Source organism: Crocuta crocuta, unplaced genomic scaffold, assembly GCF_008692635.1.
Source record: "Crocuta crocuta isolate KB4526 unplaced genomic scaffold, BGI_CrCroc_1.0 scaffold129, whole genome shotgun sequence".
Taxonomy (NCBI): domain Eukaryota; kingdom Metazoa; phylum Chordata; class Mammalia; order Carnivora; family Hyaenidae; genus Crocuta; species Crocuta crocuta.
In genome coordinates, this window is record NW_027551571.1 from 7,397,311 (window position 1) to 7,416,014 (window position 18,704).

The 18,704-nt window shown below is 53.3% G+C and overlaps 1 protein-coding gene and 1 long non-coding RNA gene across 5 annotated transcripts in view; both read left to right on the forward strand.

Annotated features, from left to right (window-relative positions):
• LPIN1 (lipin 1) overlaps window positions 1-14,433 on the forward strand; it is an 80,059-nt gene extending 65,626 nt beyond the window's left edge. For 3 of the 4 annotated variants that reach the window (XM_077750926.1, XM_077750928.1, XM_077750929.1), the window contains 4 exons: window positions 9,227-9,379; window positions 10,341-10,455; window positions 11,218-11,321; window positions 14,196-14,433. In XM_077750926.1, the coding sequence (XP_077607052.1) occupies window positions 9,227-9,379; window positions 10,341-10,455; window positions 11,218-11,321; window positions 14,196-14,355 (532 nt within the window). In that variant the 3' untranslated portion in view covers window positions 14,356-14,433. Of the gene's footprint in view, window positions 1-3,088; window positions 3,251-9,226; window positions 9,380-10,340; window positions 10,456-11,217; window positions 11,322-14,195 lie in introns of those variants that run through there. The other variant, XR_013331802.1, reaches the window with a different exon arrangement.
• A 189-nt stretch (window positions 14,434-14,622) lies between these two features.
• Window positions 14,623-16,458, forward strand: LOC144220630 (uncharacterized). The gene is made up of 2 exons (XR_013331803.1): window positions 14,623-14,836; window positions 15,535-16,458. It is a non-coding gene; the product is annotated as an uncharacterized LOC144220630 (long non-coding RNA).
• The last annotated feature ends 2,246 nt before the right edge of the window (window positions 16,459-18,704 follow it).

Genomic DNA, 18,704 nt, shown 5'->3' on the forward strand with positions numbered 1-18,704 from the left:
GCTCGAAAGTTGTTGGCGGAAGGAGGGTGCTCGCGTTAGAGGAGGGACCGAGATTCAGTTCCTACCGAGCAGCGTCACCTCAGGGGAGGGGACGTCATGGGACTCTGGTACATGCCTGGGCCGCGCCTCGTTTGTCCAGGTGGGAGAGGGGATCTTAACCCGCTGTCCTGTGTCGGGCATGCGTCGCCTTACTATTAGCCTTTCAATACTGGAAGAATTGATATTAATTCCCTGAGAGGGAAACTCGGAGGGTTGAAGTGGTTTGTCCACAGGCCCCTGGCCGCCGACAGGAGGTGTGGCACCTTCGGGCCTGGTCTGCTCCACCCCACAGCCCTGGTGTCTGCTCTGGTCTGTCTCCAGGGTCAGGGCTCGTCGGGGTCTCTCCCTCCCCACATCGGCTCGTCGCTTTCTCCATCTTTCTGTGGACTAAAGTCTCCCTCATCGGTGAAACCTCTCCCTCCAAAGCTTTCTGTTCTCCAGCCTCTTAAAAAATTTTTTTAATGTTTAGTTTTGAGAGAGAGAGAGAGACAGAGCATGAACAGGGAGAGGCAGAGAGAGAGAGAGAGAGAGAGAGAGAGATACAGAGTCTGAAGCAGACATGAGGCTCTGAGCTGTCAGCACAGAGCCCAATGTGGGGCTCGAACTCCAACTGTGAGATACGACCAGAGCTGAAGCTGGACGCTTAGCTGACTGAGCCACCCAGGTGTCCCTGTTCCCCAGCCTCTTAGAGCTGGAAGGTGCCTTAGGCCCTACCTTTCCATGGTCGAGGAAGGTGAGGAACTACAGAGTTAGGGCGTGTCAGGCCAGAAAACCGGCCCTGATGCCAGCCTGTTCTGCTCACCTGCGGCCCATTGTAGGTGATGACAGGGGGTATAGGGACGGGCACTCAAAGCTATGCCGGTGCTCTGAGCACAGATGAATAGAGTAGACTTTCCTGCCCCTCATTCCTTTGTTCATCCAGCATTTAGTGAGTGCCTATTGTGTGCTCAGCCCAGTGACAGGCACGTGGGAGGTCATGAGGTGGACGCGGTCTCTGGCCTCCTGGACCTGATGCTGCAATGGGGGGGGGGTGTGTGTGTGTGTGGCTGGGACGAGACCCTCATACCCCGGTTGGGACTGAGAACTCTCATTTCTTAGATGCCCGGCTCATCACTTTGGCCTTACTGCTCCAGATTTCATCTCCACAATGTCACAAAAGTAATACATGGTTCTTTAAAACAAATTAAGAGAAATAAGAAAAAGTAGAGACATTAGAGAGGACAAAGCTTGTGTCACCTTCCTCTCTGCTCTCACACGAAGCTAATCCGCTCCCCAGAAGTGGAGCCACTGTGAGCAGCTTGGCTCTGTCCAGCCGCCCTTAAAATCCATTCCCGCTCTCCCCGTGACCCCGACAGGCGTGCACGTGCACGTTATTTAGTAATATATTCTTTCTGCTTCGTTACCTGTGAGGTTTGCCTCATCCTCCACGGCTGCACACATCATACAATACGGGTCAGCCGTTCCGGATTTCACTAGCTCTCTGTTGATGAACGTAGGAGGTAGTTTCCAGTTTTTTCGCTATTTCCAACGTCGATGCACTAAGTGCTCAAACGTACAGTGCTCATTATGTATGACGGGCCTATAAATAAGGATGGCCCACACACGGAGGGGGCGCTGATGTAGAGTGGATTCCCAGGAGTGGGATTCCTGGTAAGGAGGTGGGTGAGCACATTCGCAGATCTGCCCAGTAGAGCCAGATGGCCCCTCTGCAAAGGCACGCCGAGGCCGCAGCCTTGTGGATGGTGTGTGTGCGGGCCCCCTTTCCCCCACAGCCTCACCTCGGCTCACCCCTCGCTTAGAAGGATTAATCCACCGAGGACCTGCCTTGACTTGCATGACACTGAAAATTGCATCTAATTTTAGTTGGAAAAAACTCTCACGAGTCAGGATACCGAGAAGCTCGCCACCTGAGTCATTTTGGGCTTTGGGACATGAATTTCCCTTCCTTACTGTACATTAGAGGAAAAAAAAAAAAGGAGCATAGTTGCATTTCTCCCCCCACCCCCTCCAGAAAAGAGATCTTTTGGGCAAGCCAGGTTGGGTAGCTTGCCAGAGAAGACCTGAGCAGTGTTTCCGTAGACTGACGGGTAGGATGAGTGAGGTCTGTGGGTGCTGTCTGAAATGACTACAGAATGATCCCTGTGTTTTCGTTTGGGCTGAGAGGAAGGGGCTTGACGTTTGTTCGTTCGCTGAGTTTGATGTGTGTCCTCAGTGGCTCCCGGACCGTTAGGCTTCCGGAACAATCTGCACACACACACACACACACACACACACACGGCTCGGCCACGGCCTTCGGGGGTCTGCACGGAGTGCCTCTTGGGGGGGCTCCCCGCCTTCTGCCAGGTCTTCATTTTCCAAGTTTCTCCCCAGACCTTCCTGATCTAATCCAGGCCGCATCCCACCCCCTGTGCTTCGTTTTCCCATCTCCCCGCCTACGCTCAAGGCGTGGCTTCTGCCCGGCCTGCCTGTACCTCCGAGCTTTGTCTCCACACGTTCCTGCTTGTCATGCCCGGCTCAGACGCCGTGGTCCTCACAGTGCCTTTCCAGGCGGAGTCGGCGACTCCGTGTGGCTCTTACCTGCTTCCTTGGCTTGTTGGAGCCCTTGCGCGGGTTGGGTGTGGTATGACGTTCCCGTAGCTGACTGCTGCTTAGCGTGAACCCCGATGCTGGCTGCGCCCCACATGCTTCCTCCTCTGGGGTCCCGGCCAGCTGCAGAGGGACAAGTGTGGGGACCGAGGACTGGTCAGGGTGGTGGGACTCCCTCTTCTCATGAGCCCGGGTCATTCTTTCCATGTCCTTCTGCGATCACCTGCAGGCCCACACAGATGCTTGGCATGCTCTAAAGTCCCAGGAGGGCAATGTATCTACTTCAGGATTTGGAGACGGATCACTCCGTCCTCACTCTGCTTTTGCGGAATTTAGGTTGTACTTAAACTTTCTGCACTGCACTATCTATACATTGGAAACGGCAGTCTTGCAGATAGCTGCTTGCCTGAAAACAACAGAAAACGAGGGCAGTTTTCTTTCTCTTTCTTTTCTTTTTCACCAGATGTGATTACTTTTTTGAATACAGTCAGCGGTGACAAATTATCTGTGGAGCTGACCGTTACCTTGTTCATAGAGAGGGTCTAAAACAGCTGGCTTGGTTGTCGATTAAAAAGAACTGCAGCCGATAGAAACAGAAGACGCGAGACTCTTCCCTCACATTCAAGTATGTTCAACGTGCACATAGACAGCAAAAGACTCTTCCCTAAAATCTCTAGATCGTTGGCCTGTTGGGTCTTCTAGGGGCTAAATCTGGACAATAATTGCTCTGATTTTCCACCTTCCTTGGTCACTATTTTTATACCGATGGAGCCAGAAGTCTCTGTGTGTGGACTTGGCGAGAATGAATGCTCCTGTGTTTTTGTGGATGGATAGGTTCGTCTGTGGCGGGAAGAATGTGCCATGAGAAGCGAGGATGCTGAAAGGGGAAGGCGTCATTAGCAGACTCATTAGGATCTTTATTTTCTCCTGTCCACAGCCGATGTTTTTCTTTCCCCTTCGGGTCTCCTTAGAGGAGTGCACTCATTACTACCTGACATAAGGTTGGAAGCTCTGATGGGGTGTCGGGGGGCGACTGGAATCTGAAGGTGATGGCCCTTTACTCAGTCTGGATGCTTAGACCTCGTCCCTCACTCCCAGCCTTGGTTTCCTCATCTCTGAAAGGGGAAAGTTTGGCTAGGTGGCGCCTCAGGTCACTGCCAGCCCAGAAATGCCGTGCCCGCAGGTCGTGGCACTGCTGTCACAATTCCCCATGGGGGGTGGCTGGGCGCGCTTTGCTGAGCATGGCCTCCACGAGAAGCCCAGGACTTAGCCGACTCTGACTGCAAACCCGCTGCACACCGGGGTCTGTGCTGGTGCCTCTCCGTCAGGGAGCTTGGGGTCCCGTAGGAGCAGATGAGAGACCCTGTGAGGACGCAGGGAGGGGACGTGCAGTGAGATGCAGATTTCTCAGACGGGAAGTGAGGGACAAATTAATTCTGATCGGAGGGGCGAGGAATCCAAGCCGGTTTCAGCGAGAAGGAGGCCCTGGAGCTGAGGCTTGTTGGGTGAGCCGGGTGTCGTGAGATGCGCAGTCGTCACAGGGGGAGGCAGGGCGAGAGGAGGTGGGGCTGAGAGCCAGGCCGGTGCGAGTGTGGTGGGCCCTGTGTGGTGGGCCCTGACAGTGGGGCTTGGAGGCCCAGCTGAGAACAAGCCTGAGTTTGGCCTTGAGGCTTTCATGCATCCATTTTTTAAAAAAATGTTAATTTATTTGTGAGAGAGAGACAGAGTGTGAGCAGGGGAGGGGCAGAGAGAGAGGGAGGGAGACACAGAATCCCAAGCAGGCTCCAGGCTCCCAGCTGTCAACACAGAGTCTGATGTGGGGCTCGAACCCACGAACTGCGAGATCATGACCTGAGCTGAAGTCGGACGCTTAACCTACTGAGCCACCCAGGCGCCCCTAGAGCCTTCTCCATCCTTAAGGGAACAAGCGATTATCCTTCCTCTGGGCCTGCAGACGGGGCCACAGAGATCCCTTTTTCCTACAAGAGTGCTCTCAACCGAGGGTGATTTTGGCCCCCGGGGACCCATGCAGAGTCCAGAGCCCGTTTCTGAGTGCCATGCCTGGGGCGTGTCATGGACCCCTAGCGGGTGGAGGCCCGGGTTGCAGTGCGGCGCTGTCGGGGCTCTGCCCTTCCCCCCAGCAGCGATGTATCCAGGCCAAGATGTCCGTGGTGGAGAAATCCCAGCCTGGACACTTATCTTGGCAAATAGCCCCAGAGGTAATCTTTCCAAGCTATTTTCATATCTGCCTGGGCCAAGTGTTTCCAGAGAGATATGGAGGCTGAGACATGGAGAAGCCATTAGTGCGAAGCCGGGCCGTTCTCTGTGGCTCTGGTGCTCCCCCAGTCCCATGCCGGTTGCTGAGATCTTAGAGGGATAAGCGTGAGCCACATGTGGGTTGTGCCTCCGCGCACGCACGTCGCTCTGTGGGCAGGCTGCGTCCCTCCTCCCGGGGAGCCCTCAAGGGAGGGGTAGGTCTCCCCACATGCCCACTCCTGAAGGGCAGGGCTGTGCCCACCCCGCGTGCACCCAGAGCCCAGCCGAAGTGTGGACGGGAGCAGCGTGTCCTGCTCTTCTGAGTGAGGAGTGAGGAGTCACACCCCCAAGGGTTACTCTTGAGAGTAATCTTTGGTGACTTGGTGTCGCCTGAGCATTGGATGGGACCACTGGGCATCTCAGGCAGCTTTTATGGGGGCAAAGCCTCTGCCGTCAACAAGCATTCCCCACTCCCCCAACTCGCCAAGATGTCTTGGAGCCGATTTTCCAGCCAAGTTTAGTAATGGCCTTTGAAGCCGAATCCTTACCTGGTGGGAACAAGGCGGTGGCCTGGTCAAACCATGAAACGTGTTTGAAAATCAGCTTTTGAACAAAATCAGCATCCCCAACCCCTGCAGATGGCCGCTTTTAGGACTTTGATGTGAAGAGCTATATACAGAAAGAGTGGGTATGTTTTAAAGACTGCATTAATCAGGGAGCTAAAATACAAGGATGTTTAAGTACAAAAGTTGCTTGATTTTAAGATGCATCCCTGTACTCCACACAAGCTGGTATTTCTGGGTTTGCTGCATGTTAAAACTTCCCTGTTTTTTGGTTTTGAAGGACGTATTTATTAGTGAGCAAGCCTGGAGATGCGTCCCTTAAGCAGCATGAAATGTTCATGGTGGAACAGAAAGTCAGGGAGAAGGAGGTAGTTTGTATTCTCTCAGTCAGCAAATATTTACGGAGTGTCTGTGACTATTTGCCAAGCACTGTTTTTGGCCAAGCAAGGAATGAGACAAAGTCCCCACCCTCAGGGGGCTGATGGATTAATGAGAGATACCGTCAAACCAGTGACTATACTGTAATATTAGTGCTGAGCGCCGTTAGGAAGAGTAAAGCAGAGCAAAGGTTTTGTGGCCGAAGTGGGGGTAGGGGAGCGTGTGTTTTATTACATAGGGGGACGAGGGAAGGGCCCTCTGAGAAGGGGATGTCTGAGCAGAGACCTAGGTGAGGTGAGGGAGTGAGTCAGCTGCGGTGTGGGGAACAGTGTTCCAGGCGGAAGGAACAGCATGCGCGGGTGCCCAGTGCAGGAATGAGCACGTCACCTTGGAAGACTGGCAGGAGCAGCTGTCTGGTGAGTGGGAGTGAGGGAGCACATGGGATTGGAGAGAGGGATGGGGACCAGGTCTCATTGGCCTTGTGGGTCACGGCAAAGAATTTGGATTGTATCTGAGAGGTTCTGGAGGGTTCTGAGCATGATGTGAATGTGTTTTGAGTTTTCTCTCCGTTGTGCGGACTTCGCGTGGGGGGCTGGGAGCTGATTGAGGCTGCCGTGGGAATAGAGATAAGAGGTCTTGCCCAGTAGCAGGGGACCGGGGGGTGGTTTGGGGTCCTGGTTGGGGCGGAGTTGAGGGGGCCCGCTGAGGCAGTGGGGCTGGGGCTGATGGTCATGAGAAGTAGAATCCCAGGTGGCCCTGAGGTTTGGCCTCACACCTGGGCCAGCAAGAGCCATTTGCTCAGTGAGGACGCAGCAGGAGCGCCCGCGCACACTTGACTGTGGGCCCGCCATGTGGGCGGTACGTCGTGTATCATGAGCAACGGGGCGGTTTGTGCTCGCACGTATTGGACCGGAGCTCAAGAGGAGCTTCTGGACCGGAAGTACACCTTTGGAAGACAGCCAGGTATAGCAGCACTCTCAATAATAGCCAAAACATGGAAAGAGCCTAAGTGTCCATCAACAGACGAATGGATCAAGAAGATGTGGTTTATCTGTACAATGGAATACTCCATGGCAATGAGAAACAATGAAATCTGGCCACGTGTAGCAACGTGGATGGACCTTGAGGGTGTTATGCTGAGCGAAATAAGTCAGGCAGAGGACAGATACCATGTGTTTGCACATATAGGAGGAGTAGGAGGAACTTAACGGAGGACAGTGGGGGAGAAGAAGGGGGGAAATGGTGGGGGAGAGGGAGAGAGGCAAACCATGAGAGACTCTTGAATGCTGAGAACAAACTGAGGACTGATGGGTGTTGGGGGGGAGGGGGGAGATGGGCATCGAGGAGGGCATTTGGGATGAGCTCTGGGTGTTATATGGAAACCAACTTGACAATAAACTATTTGTAAAAAAGAAACAAACAAAAAAAGGAAGACAGCCAGGTATAGATGATGTTTAAAACGTTGAGTGTATCTTATTTAGTCCAATATATGGAAACTCTTACCGTTTAAAATCAATATAAAAATTATGAATGGGATATAGCTTCTGTTTTTGTAGTAAGCCTTTGAAACGTGGCATATATTTTATATTAACAGCATATCTCGTTTTGGTCACTAAGCTTTCAAGGGTTAAAAAAAGGGAAATGTGGTCCTACTAAAGCAGTAAAGTTGTATTTCGTTGGAGAATCATCCTATGATCCGTATTTCATCCCCAGCACGGTTGGCGTCCAATGCGTGCGGCTGTCGCACGAAACAAACCTGAAATTCTCTACAGACACCAACTGGGTGTCCAGCAATTCAGTTCACTTCTGACACCAGCTACCCAGAGGCAGCGTAGACTCCACAGGTCAGGGGCCCCGACGTAGGACAGCTCCCACTTCAGATGCCAGTTGCAAATAGGAGGTCCCCAGTTTAACCCCCTCTTCTTCCCAACTTGGCTACAGATTGGGGGGTCCCCAGAACCCCTTCTCGGGTTTAATAGTTTGTTATAAAGGCTCACAGAACTCAGGCAAACGCTCGGGTTTGTTCTACAGGGATACAAATGAACAGCTGGGTACAGAGGCCCATAGAGCAATGTCTGGGAGGGTCTCGTCTCCACAGGGTGGGGTGTGTCCCAGCAGGTGGATGCACTCACCAGCCTCTCCCAACCCTGACCCCCGTTGTTTAGGGGTTTTCTGTAGGCACGATTGATTAAATCATTGACCGTTGGTGATTGAATTCAATCTCCAGCCCCTCTGCCTTTCCCAGAATTTGTGTGTATGGGGGGGGGGCTCAATGGGGGTGGGACTGAGAGTTCCAGCCCTCAGATTGCATGGCTGGTTCCCATGGCAACCATGGACCGCCTCATCAGCATCAACTCAGGTGTGTGTGGAGGAAGGGGCTTGTGTTGGGTAATAGATGCCTGGTCACTCAGAAAGCCCAAGGTTCTAGAAGCTCTGTGCTAGGACCCGGGATGAAGATGATATATATCTGTACTGTACCACAGCATCACAAATAGCATGCACTGCTTCCGTTTGTTTGTGCCATTCAGGGCCGTGGGGGAGTGTGTGTGTGATCCCCTGGGGAGTGAGGCTGTGAGGACCCCAGGACCTACAGCCTGTGTGGAGACGGGGCCACGTTGTTGCTGGAAGGAGACAGGGACGGAGATGGGGTGGGGGGCCCAGAAGAGGGAGGACTGAGGTGCTCCAGAGGGAGGAGCTGTCACGGGTGCCAGGTGCTACCGCAGTCTGTTCCCTCGAGAATTGCGGCATTGCCGGCACCTGGGGGGCAGCGAGGCGGGTTAGAGCGGGTTGACGCAGTGGGGAAGTGCGGTCGGTGCAGACCCACGGCTCTTTGAAGGAGTGTCGCGGCCCAGGGAGGGGGGAGATGGGGTTTGGTGCGGAGACGGAACGCCCAAGGGGGCTTGGAGGCAGTGGTCATGTTGAGGAGGAGATGAGAGAGGGTGGGTATGTATTTACGTGCTTTCAGGAATCATCCAGCCGAGGGGAGATTTGATGGTGTGTGTCGGGGGGTGGCCTCTGTGCTGGGTGCACCTGCGGGGGCCCAGGGTCCCGGTGGCTGGGTGGCCCTTCCAGGAGCAGGGACCCCAGGATGAGCAGCGCAGGTGCAGGGAGCCTGACCAGTTTGCACAGGGCCTCAGTGTCCCCAGCAGTAAATCGGAGGGAAAATCCCTACCGGAGTTTCCATGAGGATTATCCCAAGTGAGGGACGTGCGCTCGGTAAGGGACAGTGAAATGCATTCAGGTTTCCTTCTCCGTGCAAAATAGTGTCATATAGGATGTGGCCTTCTGCACCGAGGGAGCTTGCAGCGATGCCTTCCTTCGAGAAGCACAGATCAGGCTTTGTGAGCGCGTAACAGTTCCGTCAGGCGATGCCATGACACCCGAATTCTTTGTCTCTCTTGCAGAAACGGATATAAGTTTCTCTACTGCTCTGCACGTGCCATCGGGATGGCGGACATGACGAGGGGCTATTTGCACTGGGTTAACGAGAGGGGCACGGTGCTGCCTCAGGGGCCCCTGCTGCTGAGCCCAAGCAGTCTCTTCTCAGCCTTGCACAGGTACGGTGCTCGCTACCCACCTCCCGCCCCAGATCGGCCAGCCAGTTCAGCAACCACCCCCTTCCTCTCCCCTGGAAGATTTTTGTACATTAATTTATTTTTGTATACTAATTTTACAGCCAGCCATCTTATCAATTTATTATTAGTTGTGATAATTCACCTGTAGATTATTTTTTAATGTAGTTTTTTTTGGTGTCTGTGTGTGAATAGAGTGATAGGTTTTTTTCTCTCCTTCCCAATCCTGGTAATTTTTATGTTTCCCTTACACCACTGTGCCAATGAGGACCCACAACATGTTGTTGAGGTGAAATGGCCATAAGGGCACCACCTGTTGTTTCACCGTTAACAGGGCATTTGCTGTGGGTTTGGAGCACTCTCTGCTATTCCTGGTTTAAGATTTTTCATCTTGGGTAGATATCAAATTGTATCAAATGCCCTGTGTCTATTGACATGGTATGTTTTCTCCTCCTTTAATCTGCTTCTGTGTTCTACTGCATTACTTGGTTTAAAGTATTGAATTACTCTTGTGTTCCTGGAAAAAACTGTGCAGTCAGTTCCCACATCCATACTTATTTGGGACGTTTGCACTGACTGACATGAGTGAGGTTGGCCCATACTCTGCTCTTATTTTTCTTCTTTAAGTCTTATGTTTGAGGGTACGTCAGCCTCATAAAATGAGTTTGGAGATGTTCTCTCTTCTTCTGTGTCTGGAATTCTTTTTGACTTGGATGCCTGGTGGAGGCCTTTAGTAAAATCACTTATCCTTAGCATTTTCTCTGTGCGAGGACTTGAAAGTAACAGACTCTTCACCTTCTGTCTTGCGCTTTTCGGGGACTGCCGCACCGACTTTTGAAGATACGAAATTGTTCTTAGGGTCACAGCATCTTTGACATTTAAAAATAGTTGGATACTCATGAAGCCTCTTCTCTCAAGCTGACCCATTATTTATTTGTTTTCACAGAGAAGTGATTGAAAAGAAGCCAGAGAAGTTTAAAGTCCAGTGTTTGACAGACATCAAAAATCTGTTTTTTCCAAATACAGAACCCTTTTATGCTGCTTTTGGAAACCGACCGGCCGTAAGTAGAAGATTGGCTCTATAAGAGTCCTTGAAATTTACTGTCTTTTTTGACAGCAGTCACCTGAATGGTGGGTGTGGGTGACATGGGGCACCAGCATCCGGTCCCATCAGAAATAGTTGTGCAGAGACTGTACATTATTTCATGGCCTCTAGTTTTCTCTGACGATTGGCTAGTGGATTTCAATCTGAAGTTTGAAATGTCGGACTAGAAACTTCAAATTCCCAATTACTTGCTAAGTTAGTAAGACAAGACCATCAAATAGGCTTGGCCCCTTCCTACCAGAAGGGTACCACAAAGCCAAGCCATAACACAACCATGAATGTGGCATCGCAGGTCTGAAGAGCGCTGTTGCATACGGGAAAAGATTTTATGTGCACTACGCACATCTGCCGGGGAGTTTAGCGTTCTGGATAATACAACTGGGTACTGACTTCCCAGGAAGAGAATTCCCCTTTTGAAACTCCTGCCTGAGAAAATGGGTCAGAGAATAGCCTTAAGGGGGGTTAGAATTGCAGGGGATATAGTAGGCTGTTTACTCATTAACTCAGTTCTTGCATGGATGAGTGAACCGAGGCCCCGAGGGGAAATCTGATTTAATAATTTCACATCCAGAGATATTCTTTCTCTACACTCCCTGGAAGTATAGATCTGGTTAATGAGAGTTTTATAACACTGCATCAAACCTGGAATATCACGTATTCGTATTTACAGTGAACTCTTTTTTTTTTTCCCCTCTCATTTATACTTCACCAAATATAGGATGTGTATTCGTATAAGCAAGTAGGAGTGTCTCTGAACAGAATATTTACCGTCAATCCCAAAGGAGAGCTTGTACAGGAGCACGCAAAGACCAACATCTCCTCGTGAGTATCGCACCCACTGTGTGCGGTTCTCGGGTCACTACGTTGTCACGATGGTCTCCATCTTAGAAGGATGTCTTATGGTTCACAGGATGCCTTTTTGTCCTCTGTTTCCTATGTTTTAATCTTCAGTTCCTACAAAGAAAATATATCTTAACTCCTCATGTTTCGTCCAAAACCTCACTTTTGGACAGTCTTCGTGAACTCAGATCCCCTCTGGGTCCCCACAGTCTGGACTTTGTGGAGAGGTTCTGCCACCGAGTGGAACTGAGTGGATTTCAGAACTAGTGGTTTAGATTTGCCAAGTTGGGTTCGAAAGCCTAGCAGGCAAACTGGAAAGGTAACCAGACCGAAACGTCCCGTGAAGCCGTATTTACAGGCAGGCACTTCAGGTCCTTTCACGCACTGACCTGAGATGACGCGTTCACCAGAAGTTTTAAGAACTCTTCTCGTCCTCATGGCCAGAGCCCCATTACCCTGTCCCCCCGTCCCCCCGAGGCAGGGGGCTGACTTGGGCTTCTGCTTGAGCCGGGGCATCCTGGCTGGCTGCAGGGTCTCTCTGGACTTTGGTGCCCTGGGTTCCCAGCTCCTCAGAGTGGAAGGCGCTGCCTCATCCCACGTGCTGGGGAGCTTTGCCACCGGGCGACACCGGGCCCACGGTTACCCTCCCGCTTGGCCGGTTTCAGAGGCTGCACTGTCTGCGCAGACCTGGAAAAGAGCTTGGGCCTGAGTGACCCCTCGCCGCCTGGCGACCCTCCCCACGGGGAGGAGGGGAACTAGGAAATTGGTCTTCTCCAGAAGCGTCCAGCGGTTTTAGGTAGATGAGGGATACAGGCGCCTCCCAGAGCACAGTTTTACTTCCAAGGCGATCCTCATACCTGCTCAGGCTTCACGGAGCCCAAACGGGGGCCGTTTCAGGCTGGAGGGAGCCCTGCGCCCCCCTCGCCTGCCTCTCGCGGTCATGCCTGCTTCTAGGCAGTTCGCAAGCCAGGTGGGGAGAGAGGAGGACGGAGCCAGGAGCCTCCTCCGTCCTCAGAACGTGGGGCTGCCTCCTGACCGATGGGACAACAGTGGGAATGGACTCTTCCCCCCCCACTCCCCCTCCCCAGCCATGCCGTGTCTCTCTGCCCGCCGCGCCCCTATCTCTCCGCCCGCCGTGCTCTGAGTAGCCCCGACGGCACGCACTGGCCTCTCTCTCCCATGTTCCCCAGCGCGGCACCCTCCATACGAAAGGGCTTCCTGGTCTGGAGAAGGTCTAAGAGAGCTCTTCTCAGGGTCAGAAAGAACTCGAACTGATGAGATGCTGCACGCGGCAGGTCCTGCCACAGGGGGTGTGGAAGGGGTCCCGGCCCCCGTGAGTGTTCGCCCTGGAAGCCTGTGAGGTGGTCACGTTCGCTGAGGCTCATGGCCCAGGGTGGACGGCTGCGTGGGAGGAACCTCATCCTTGCTCATCCCACGCTGGGTGGGGACCGCAGCCCTTCTTGTGGGGGGAGCGCCCCTCCTTCCTGTGTCTGGCACTGAACTTGGGGCTGTCACCTCAGATCCTGGTTCAGTGTCCCTGAGAAATCTCGGAACCGCCTTCCGATGGGGCCGTGTTGCTCTGTAGGGTGCCTGCATCCGGATCTGGGGCCTGCCACAGAGGGGCTGCTCCCACTGGGGAGGGGGGTGGCGNCTAAAGCCGTGAGGTGTTTTAAAAATCCGTTTTAATCCCCAGGAAAGGCCTAATTCTTACTCATTAGGGGAGATTTTTTTCCCGTTCTGTGCAAGCACGAGGTTCCTCATAAGCCCTTTGGGGGTCCTTTATTAAATAACACACTCTTGTCCTTATGGAATAAGTTATTTGCTGCCTTAGAACTTGCTAATTCCTGGAGTTTGTTTTGACAGCCCAATTTGAGTTTTAGAGAATTGGAACCAGAGTGGGACCCAGTGACTGTCAGGGAGGACTCTGGGGATGTGCAGAGAGGTCCGGGCCTGTCAGACTTTCTGGTTGGAGGTGCCTGGAGGTCTGAAAATGCATAATCAATGTAGTGACTTCCTTTTTGAGAATCACGCTTACATCGTTGGGAGAATATTGCAGGGAATGTTGAGAAACACTGATCTAGCCCCAACTCCATCTTCTGTAAAGAGGAAGGGCCTGAGGCCCAGAGAGGGCGAGACACTTGCCTAAAGTTACATAGCAAATAAGGTGGGAGGAAATTGCAGGTCTCTTGTCCGTCACCAGCTAAGGCTTTTCCCCTAAGGCTAATAATTAGTGAGGGCTGATTATTTCCTAACGTTAATAATGTATGTTGAATAAATTCATCGAGCGCTGAATATACATTATTTTATCGTCACATATGTTACGTTATTTAATTCTCCTGTGAACACTCAGGGAGTTTTCTTTTCCTTTCCTTTGTGGCTGAGGAAGTTGTGGCTTAGAAGGATGACGCCATTTGCCCAATTTCACTCGGCTGGTAAACGGCAGAGCTGAAGGTCAAGTCTGTGTCCCCTTCACCCAAGGCCCAGGCTCCTTTTCTTGCACAGTAAAGGAGCCTCTGTTTGATGCTCCAGGGATGTGCTTTCTCTGTGATTCTTGTCCCTGCGCTGGTCGGTGAGCTCCACACGGATTCCCGCTTGTCCCCCTTCTTCGGTCCTTTGTGCCCCGTCAGCGTCCACCCGCCTCGCCCGGCCAGCCTTCTGGACGCCTGCGGGCCATACTTGTTGATTTCGTGTTAGTTGGTGAGGAATTGTTCCGGAACAGCCAGCACTGTGTCAGCAGGTGGTGCGTCCCCGGGGTCGTGCATTTCTCCTAACTCCAGGCGCCGTGCAGGGCGCCCGGCGGGTGTCCCCGCGGCCGGTGTCCCTCAGGGCCAGTGACGTTGTCCGCTTTCCTGCCAGGTATGTGCGACTCTGCGAAGTGGTTGACCACGTGTTCCCGCTGCTGAAAAGGAGCCATTCTTCGGACTTCCCCTGCTCAGATACTTTCAGCAACTTCACCTTCTGGAGAGAGCCGCCGCCTCCGTTTGAAAACCAGGATGTTCATTCTGCCTCCGCCTAAAGTGTCGCAAGCAGCCTCCTGACGTCATGTGAAGACCGGGCGCCCCCCGATTAAAGGCTAGGTTTTGGGAGCCTTGGAGCAGGAGCCCAGGAGCCTGATGCGGTCATTCGCTAAGAGCAGAGGAGGCGGAGGGGCGTGCCTCTCCCCTCCCCGAGCCCCGGGGCTGACGCTGCTGGGCGAAGCGCGTTCTGCGTTCTTTATCGGCGGGGAAGCTGGTGCCGGGACGGCGTGGGAGGCGTGCGGTGGGGGGGGGCGCGCTGCCCNTAATGCCTCTGCGGCAGACGGTTCCGCGCCTTCGCAGCGCCTCGAGCTCAGACTGCGTAGACACGACTCGGGTAGCGCTTCGCATCAGCTCCACTCCCTGCGGGCAGCCCGGTGGTGTAGACGGGAGCGGAACCGAGCTCCTGCCCAACGGCAGCCGGGAGCTCCCAAAAGTCCCTAGCCGGCTTTACGGAAATAGTTTCACGAAGTTACGTTCTTTGTAGGTACTATTATTTATTACTTTACTCTGATTGGGTTATTGTCATGAGCATTTTAGCCGTATTCTTCCTATTATAACTGTCGTTAATGCATTAAAAAGATAGAGATGTTAGGCCGTCCCAAGAGCCTTACTCTGTATATCTCACAACGCTGACCTTCTTTTTGGCGTTTCCGAGTAATACTTGGGTTTTCCTTCCCCTTCCCCCCCGAATGAAGGGCGAGGGGCGCTTGGGTGACCTTCTTTCATCCAGCGGAAGGGGATTCCTTGACTTGTTTGTGACCTTGGCTCGTGGAGAGAACAATTTGAAAAGTGAAAGAATTATTTTGGTAAAAGATTTTGCTTTACTTTTTGAAGTCTTATTTTTTTTTAAAGAGTGTCTTTACTCCAGCGACTGAAGTGCTTTCCTATTTAAATCGCATTGCTAGAGTCACAGGAGGCAGAAAAGGCGACCGTTTGAATGACGTGTTTTTTTTTTTTTACTCTTTCTGTGAAAGAAACCCCAGAGGCGTGGCCTTGGCCGTGACCGGTGGGCTCCGTCCGCAAGGGCCGCCCGCAGGGGTTCGCGGGGCCGCCGCGCACACACGGGCAAACCGGCGTGTTGTCGAGCCCGTGTGCCTGCAACCGTGAACGTGCATGCGCAGACCCCCTTTGGGAGGCGTTAAGAATAATTAAAAATAGTTCTGCCTTAACTACTCCAGGCTCGCTCACCAGTGACCTGTAGAAGCGTACTTCCGTCGTGAGGGTGTCTCGGGGTGAACTTGAAGTATGGTTTGCCCCTTGCGCCGGGAAGCGTTGGGCTTTGAGGAGACGTCGCGTACCCCGCGTCGTCCCGTGCACCCTTCGTCAGGACGACTCTCTCCGGTGGCTCACGCAGCTCCGCAGCCCTGGTGTTGATGCACCTTACACGTCCACCCCGCCGTACTCCCGAGCGGAGCATGCCCTCCAGAAGGTCGCACGCCCGGATGTGTGTCAAGTTCAGGGCGGGGCCCCCCGGAGAGGCTGCACCATCCACCCCTGCCCTGTGGCTTCGGAAAATGGGATTTGTACATGGCTGCACGCAAGCGTGTGTGAGTCTGCGTATCCATATTCACACAACCAGCCGTCCCGGGGCACCCCTGTGGTCACGTGGCTAGAACGCTGCGTTTGGACCACACATGTCAAGGTTACCCTGTGGAAATGAATCCCCGCCTAGTGATGTCGTCAGATGGTCCCCCGTGATGAGGGAAAATATATATACCTGGTGTGTAGAAAACTATATACCTGGTGCATGGAGACATGATCTCACCTTCAGAGGGAACTCCGTTTTCAATTTCAGGCTTAGATCCCCACCCTAAGTATATTTTATTTACAACACCTGGTCTGTATTTGTATATGCTGGTCATGATAAAATCGCTGTAACGCCCCACTGTGCTGTGCTGGATGCGAAGCTAGAAAACGTTGTAATAAATGAGACTTCTCTGAACATCAGGCATGTGGATTTTAAAGAGTTTTTTGGTAAGTTATTACGTTGCTGACTTTTATAGTGTGTGATATCAAGCATATTTTATTCTCTACTCAAAAAAACAATCCTTAAGGCGATGAACTGTTCAATGTTTGGAATAAAAGAGCCAGTCTTTTCTGATGCCTTTGTTGCAATACTGACCCTTATTGTGCACTTGGGAGGGAGGGAGGGAGAGGTGAAGGGAGAGGAGGGGGCCGTGGGTGGCTGGGTCTCGTCCTACCCTGGCGGAAGTGACTGGAGGGCAGGGTGGGCTCCTTCAAGGTTACGTATCAGGGCGTGGCCCTTAACTGACATTCGTTCAACACAAGCAGATTCTATTCTGTGCTCTTGAATGAGACGGTCCGTCAGGTGCAGCCACAAGAGGAGACCCAGGGGAGGCCCAGGAAAATGAAGTTTGTTACCCTTGAGTCCTTGACGTGGGAGGCACTTCCTGCCGCGCAGGCAGTGCCACATGGGCAGCAGCAGGGTGGTCTGGAGGCCAAGTGGCAGGGGTCAGGGAGAGCCTAGGCCAGAGCCTGGCGTTTCCCAAAGCAGGGCGGAGCGGGGCAGGGTGCACGCTTAGCACTGGGTGGTTCGAATAATGTTAGCGGCCTCTGAACCGTAGGGGGTGGTCCCTGGTGGTCTGGGGCCTAGGCCTGGGAGAGTTAAGGTGAAGAGTATTGCCTTCTGGGTGCAGAGACCAGGTAGAGGAGGTCGGGCCCTGGATGTGCTAGTTTCCGTGTCACATACTCTGCCCGGGCCCCTTGCCACCTCTGGGGAGTCTCTCCCCACCTCAAAACACTATAATAATTATACAGAAAATAAATGTATAAACCGTACAGCTTCCCTTGTCTGCATTCACTGTCCTCAGTTTGGACTCTCCTCTGTGAGCCGCCTGATTGGTTTTTCATTTAGAACGAACCAGTCCGAGCCTGGACTCCTTCCCCCGATCACTTGAAAGGTGACGTACCTCGTGTTGGGTTTTGTGCATCGCTGGCCTGCATGAGACATCCTGCTGATTTCCCTGCATCAGCCTGAGTGTCTGGGGATAAATATTTAAGAGGATTGGTCCCTAAATGGGTTAAAAAAAAACAAAACAAACCCGGGGCCACAGGCTGAGCAGCTCGTGAAGCCAGAGCCAAGCGGGCCAGCCGGGCGTCTTAGAGTTAATGCTTGTGTCCGTTAAAAACAAAGCAAGCCCTCTCGTGCACTTGAACGTCACCGATTGATTGAGTCCACCTCTGATTTCAGACTGTATAGGCCCCTTTATCTTGTAGAATAAAAATAAGCGTGAACTGGGTCCTGTCACCGAGCACACGCCTGTCTTCCTCCCTCTGGACGTCTGTGGCCCGGCAGGCGCTGAGTGGGAGCAGGACGGGCCGCTTCCGTGGGCCTGGGGGTCTCTGGCCTGAACGGAAGTGCTTGAAACACCATTAGCATCTCCCTCCTGCTTCAGACCCCTTTTCACACTCCTGCTACAACCCGAATTGGTCGTGAGGCATCCGTGCTCTGGTGGGAAGGCTCGGTGTCTGCGGGAAACCTGAACGTGACTTGGTAGAAGGGATCGCGGAAGCCAGCAGGCCCTAGATGGCCACCTGGGGGCACAATCAGGTTTGGTTTGGAAGCACAGCCTTTCAAAACTTGATCCCGCCGGTTTGAGGTTTGACAAAGGCCTCTCGGGCTGGTGCTTGTCTTGGAGACCAGCCAGGGGTGTTGACGGCTTGTGGGGAGGGGCAGGAGTGCCCTCCGGGGAATGTTCGGGCACCCAGGTGCCTCCAATCCGCACAGCCCAGGGTCAGACATCACTAACCAGCTCGAGGGAGGGAGCGGTTTGTGGCTCGTTGTTCCGTCTGAGAACCAGTAGGTCTGTGGTTTTTAAAGTCCAAAGAAGCTCTGGCACCAGGAGGCTTGTTAGAAATGCACGTTCTCAGCGCCCCGCCCTGCTTAGACCCACTGACCACACCAGGGGCCTGGGTCCCACATCCCGGGCTAGTAAGTCGGCCCCAGGATTCTGATGCAGGCTCAGGTTCCAGAGGACACAGCTGAGGCCCAGATCCTTTCCCAGAGGGCCGCTTCTGTACTGCACCAACCTGGCCTGGCCAGAGTGACAAAGGACCACCTGCAGGGGAGAGGCCCTGGAAACCCAATATGGGGGCTTGACTGAGTCACCGGGCGTCGCGGTAACCCTTTGAGGCACAGCCGCCGGCCCCAGCCACCTTCCCCGGCATCTCTGTGGCCTGGTCGCGGCCAGGAGGGGACTCTTGTGCGAACGGCAGACCGGGGCTGTGCCCAGATTTCTGATGGCTCCCTTCCTCCCCCAAATTGTGGGAGCCTGGGGGGCCTGTCCCCATGCCAGCCCTCTTTTCACTGGCGCAGGAAGTCCATTCA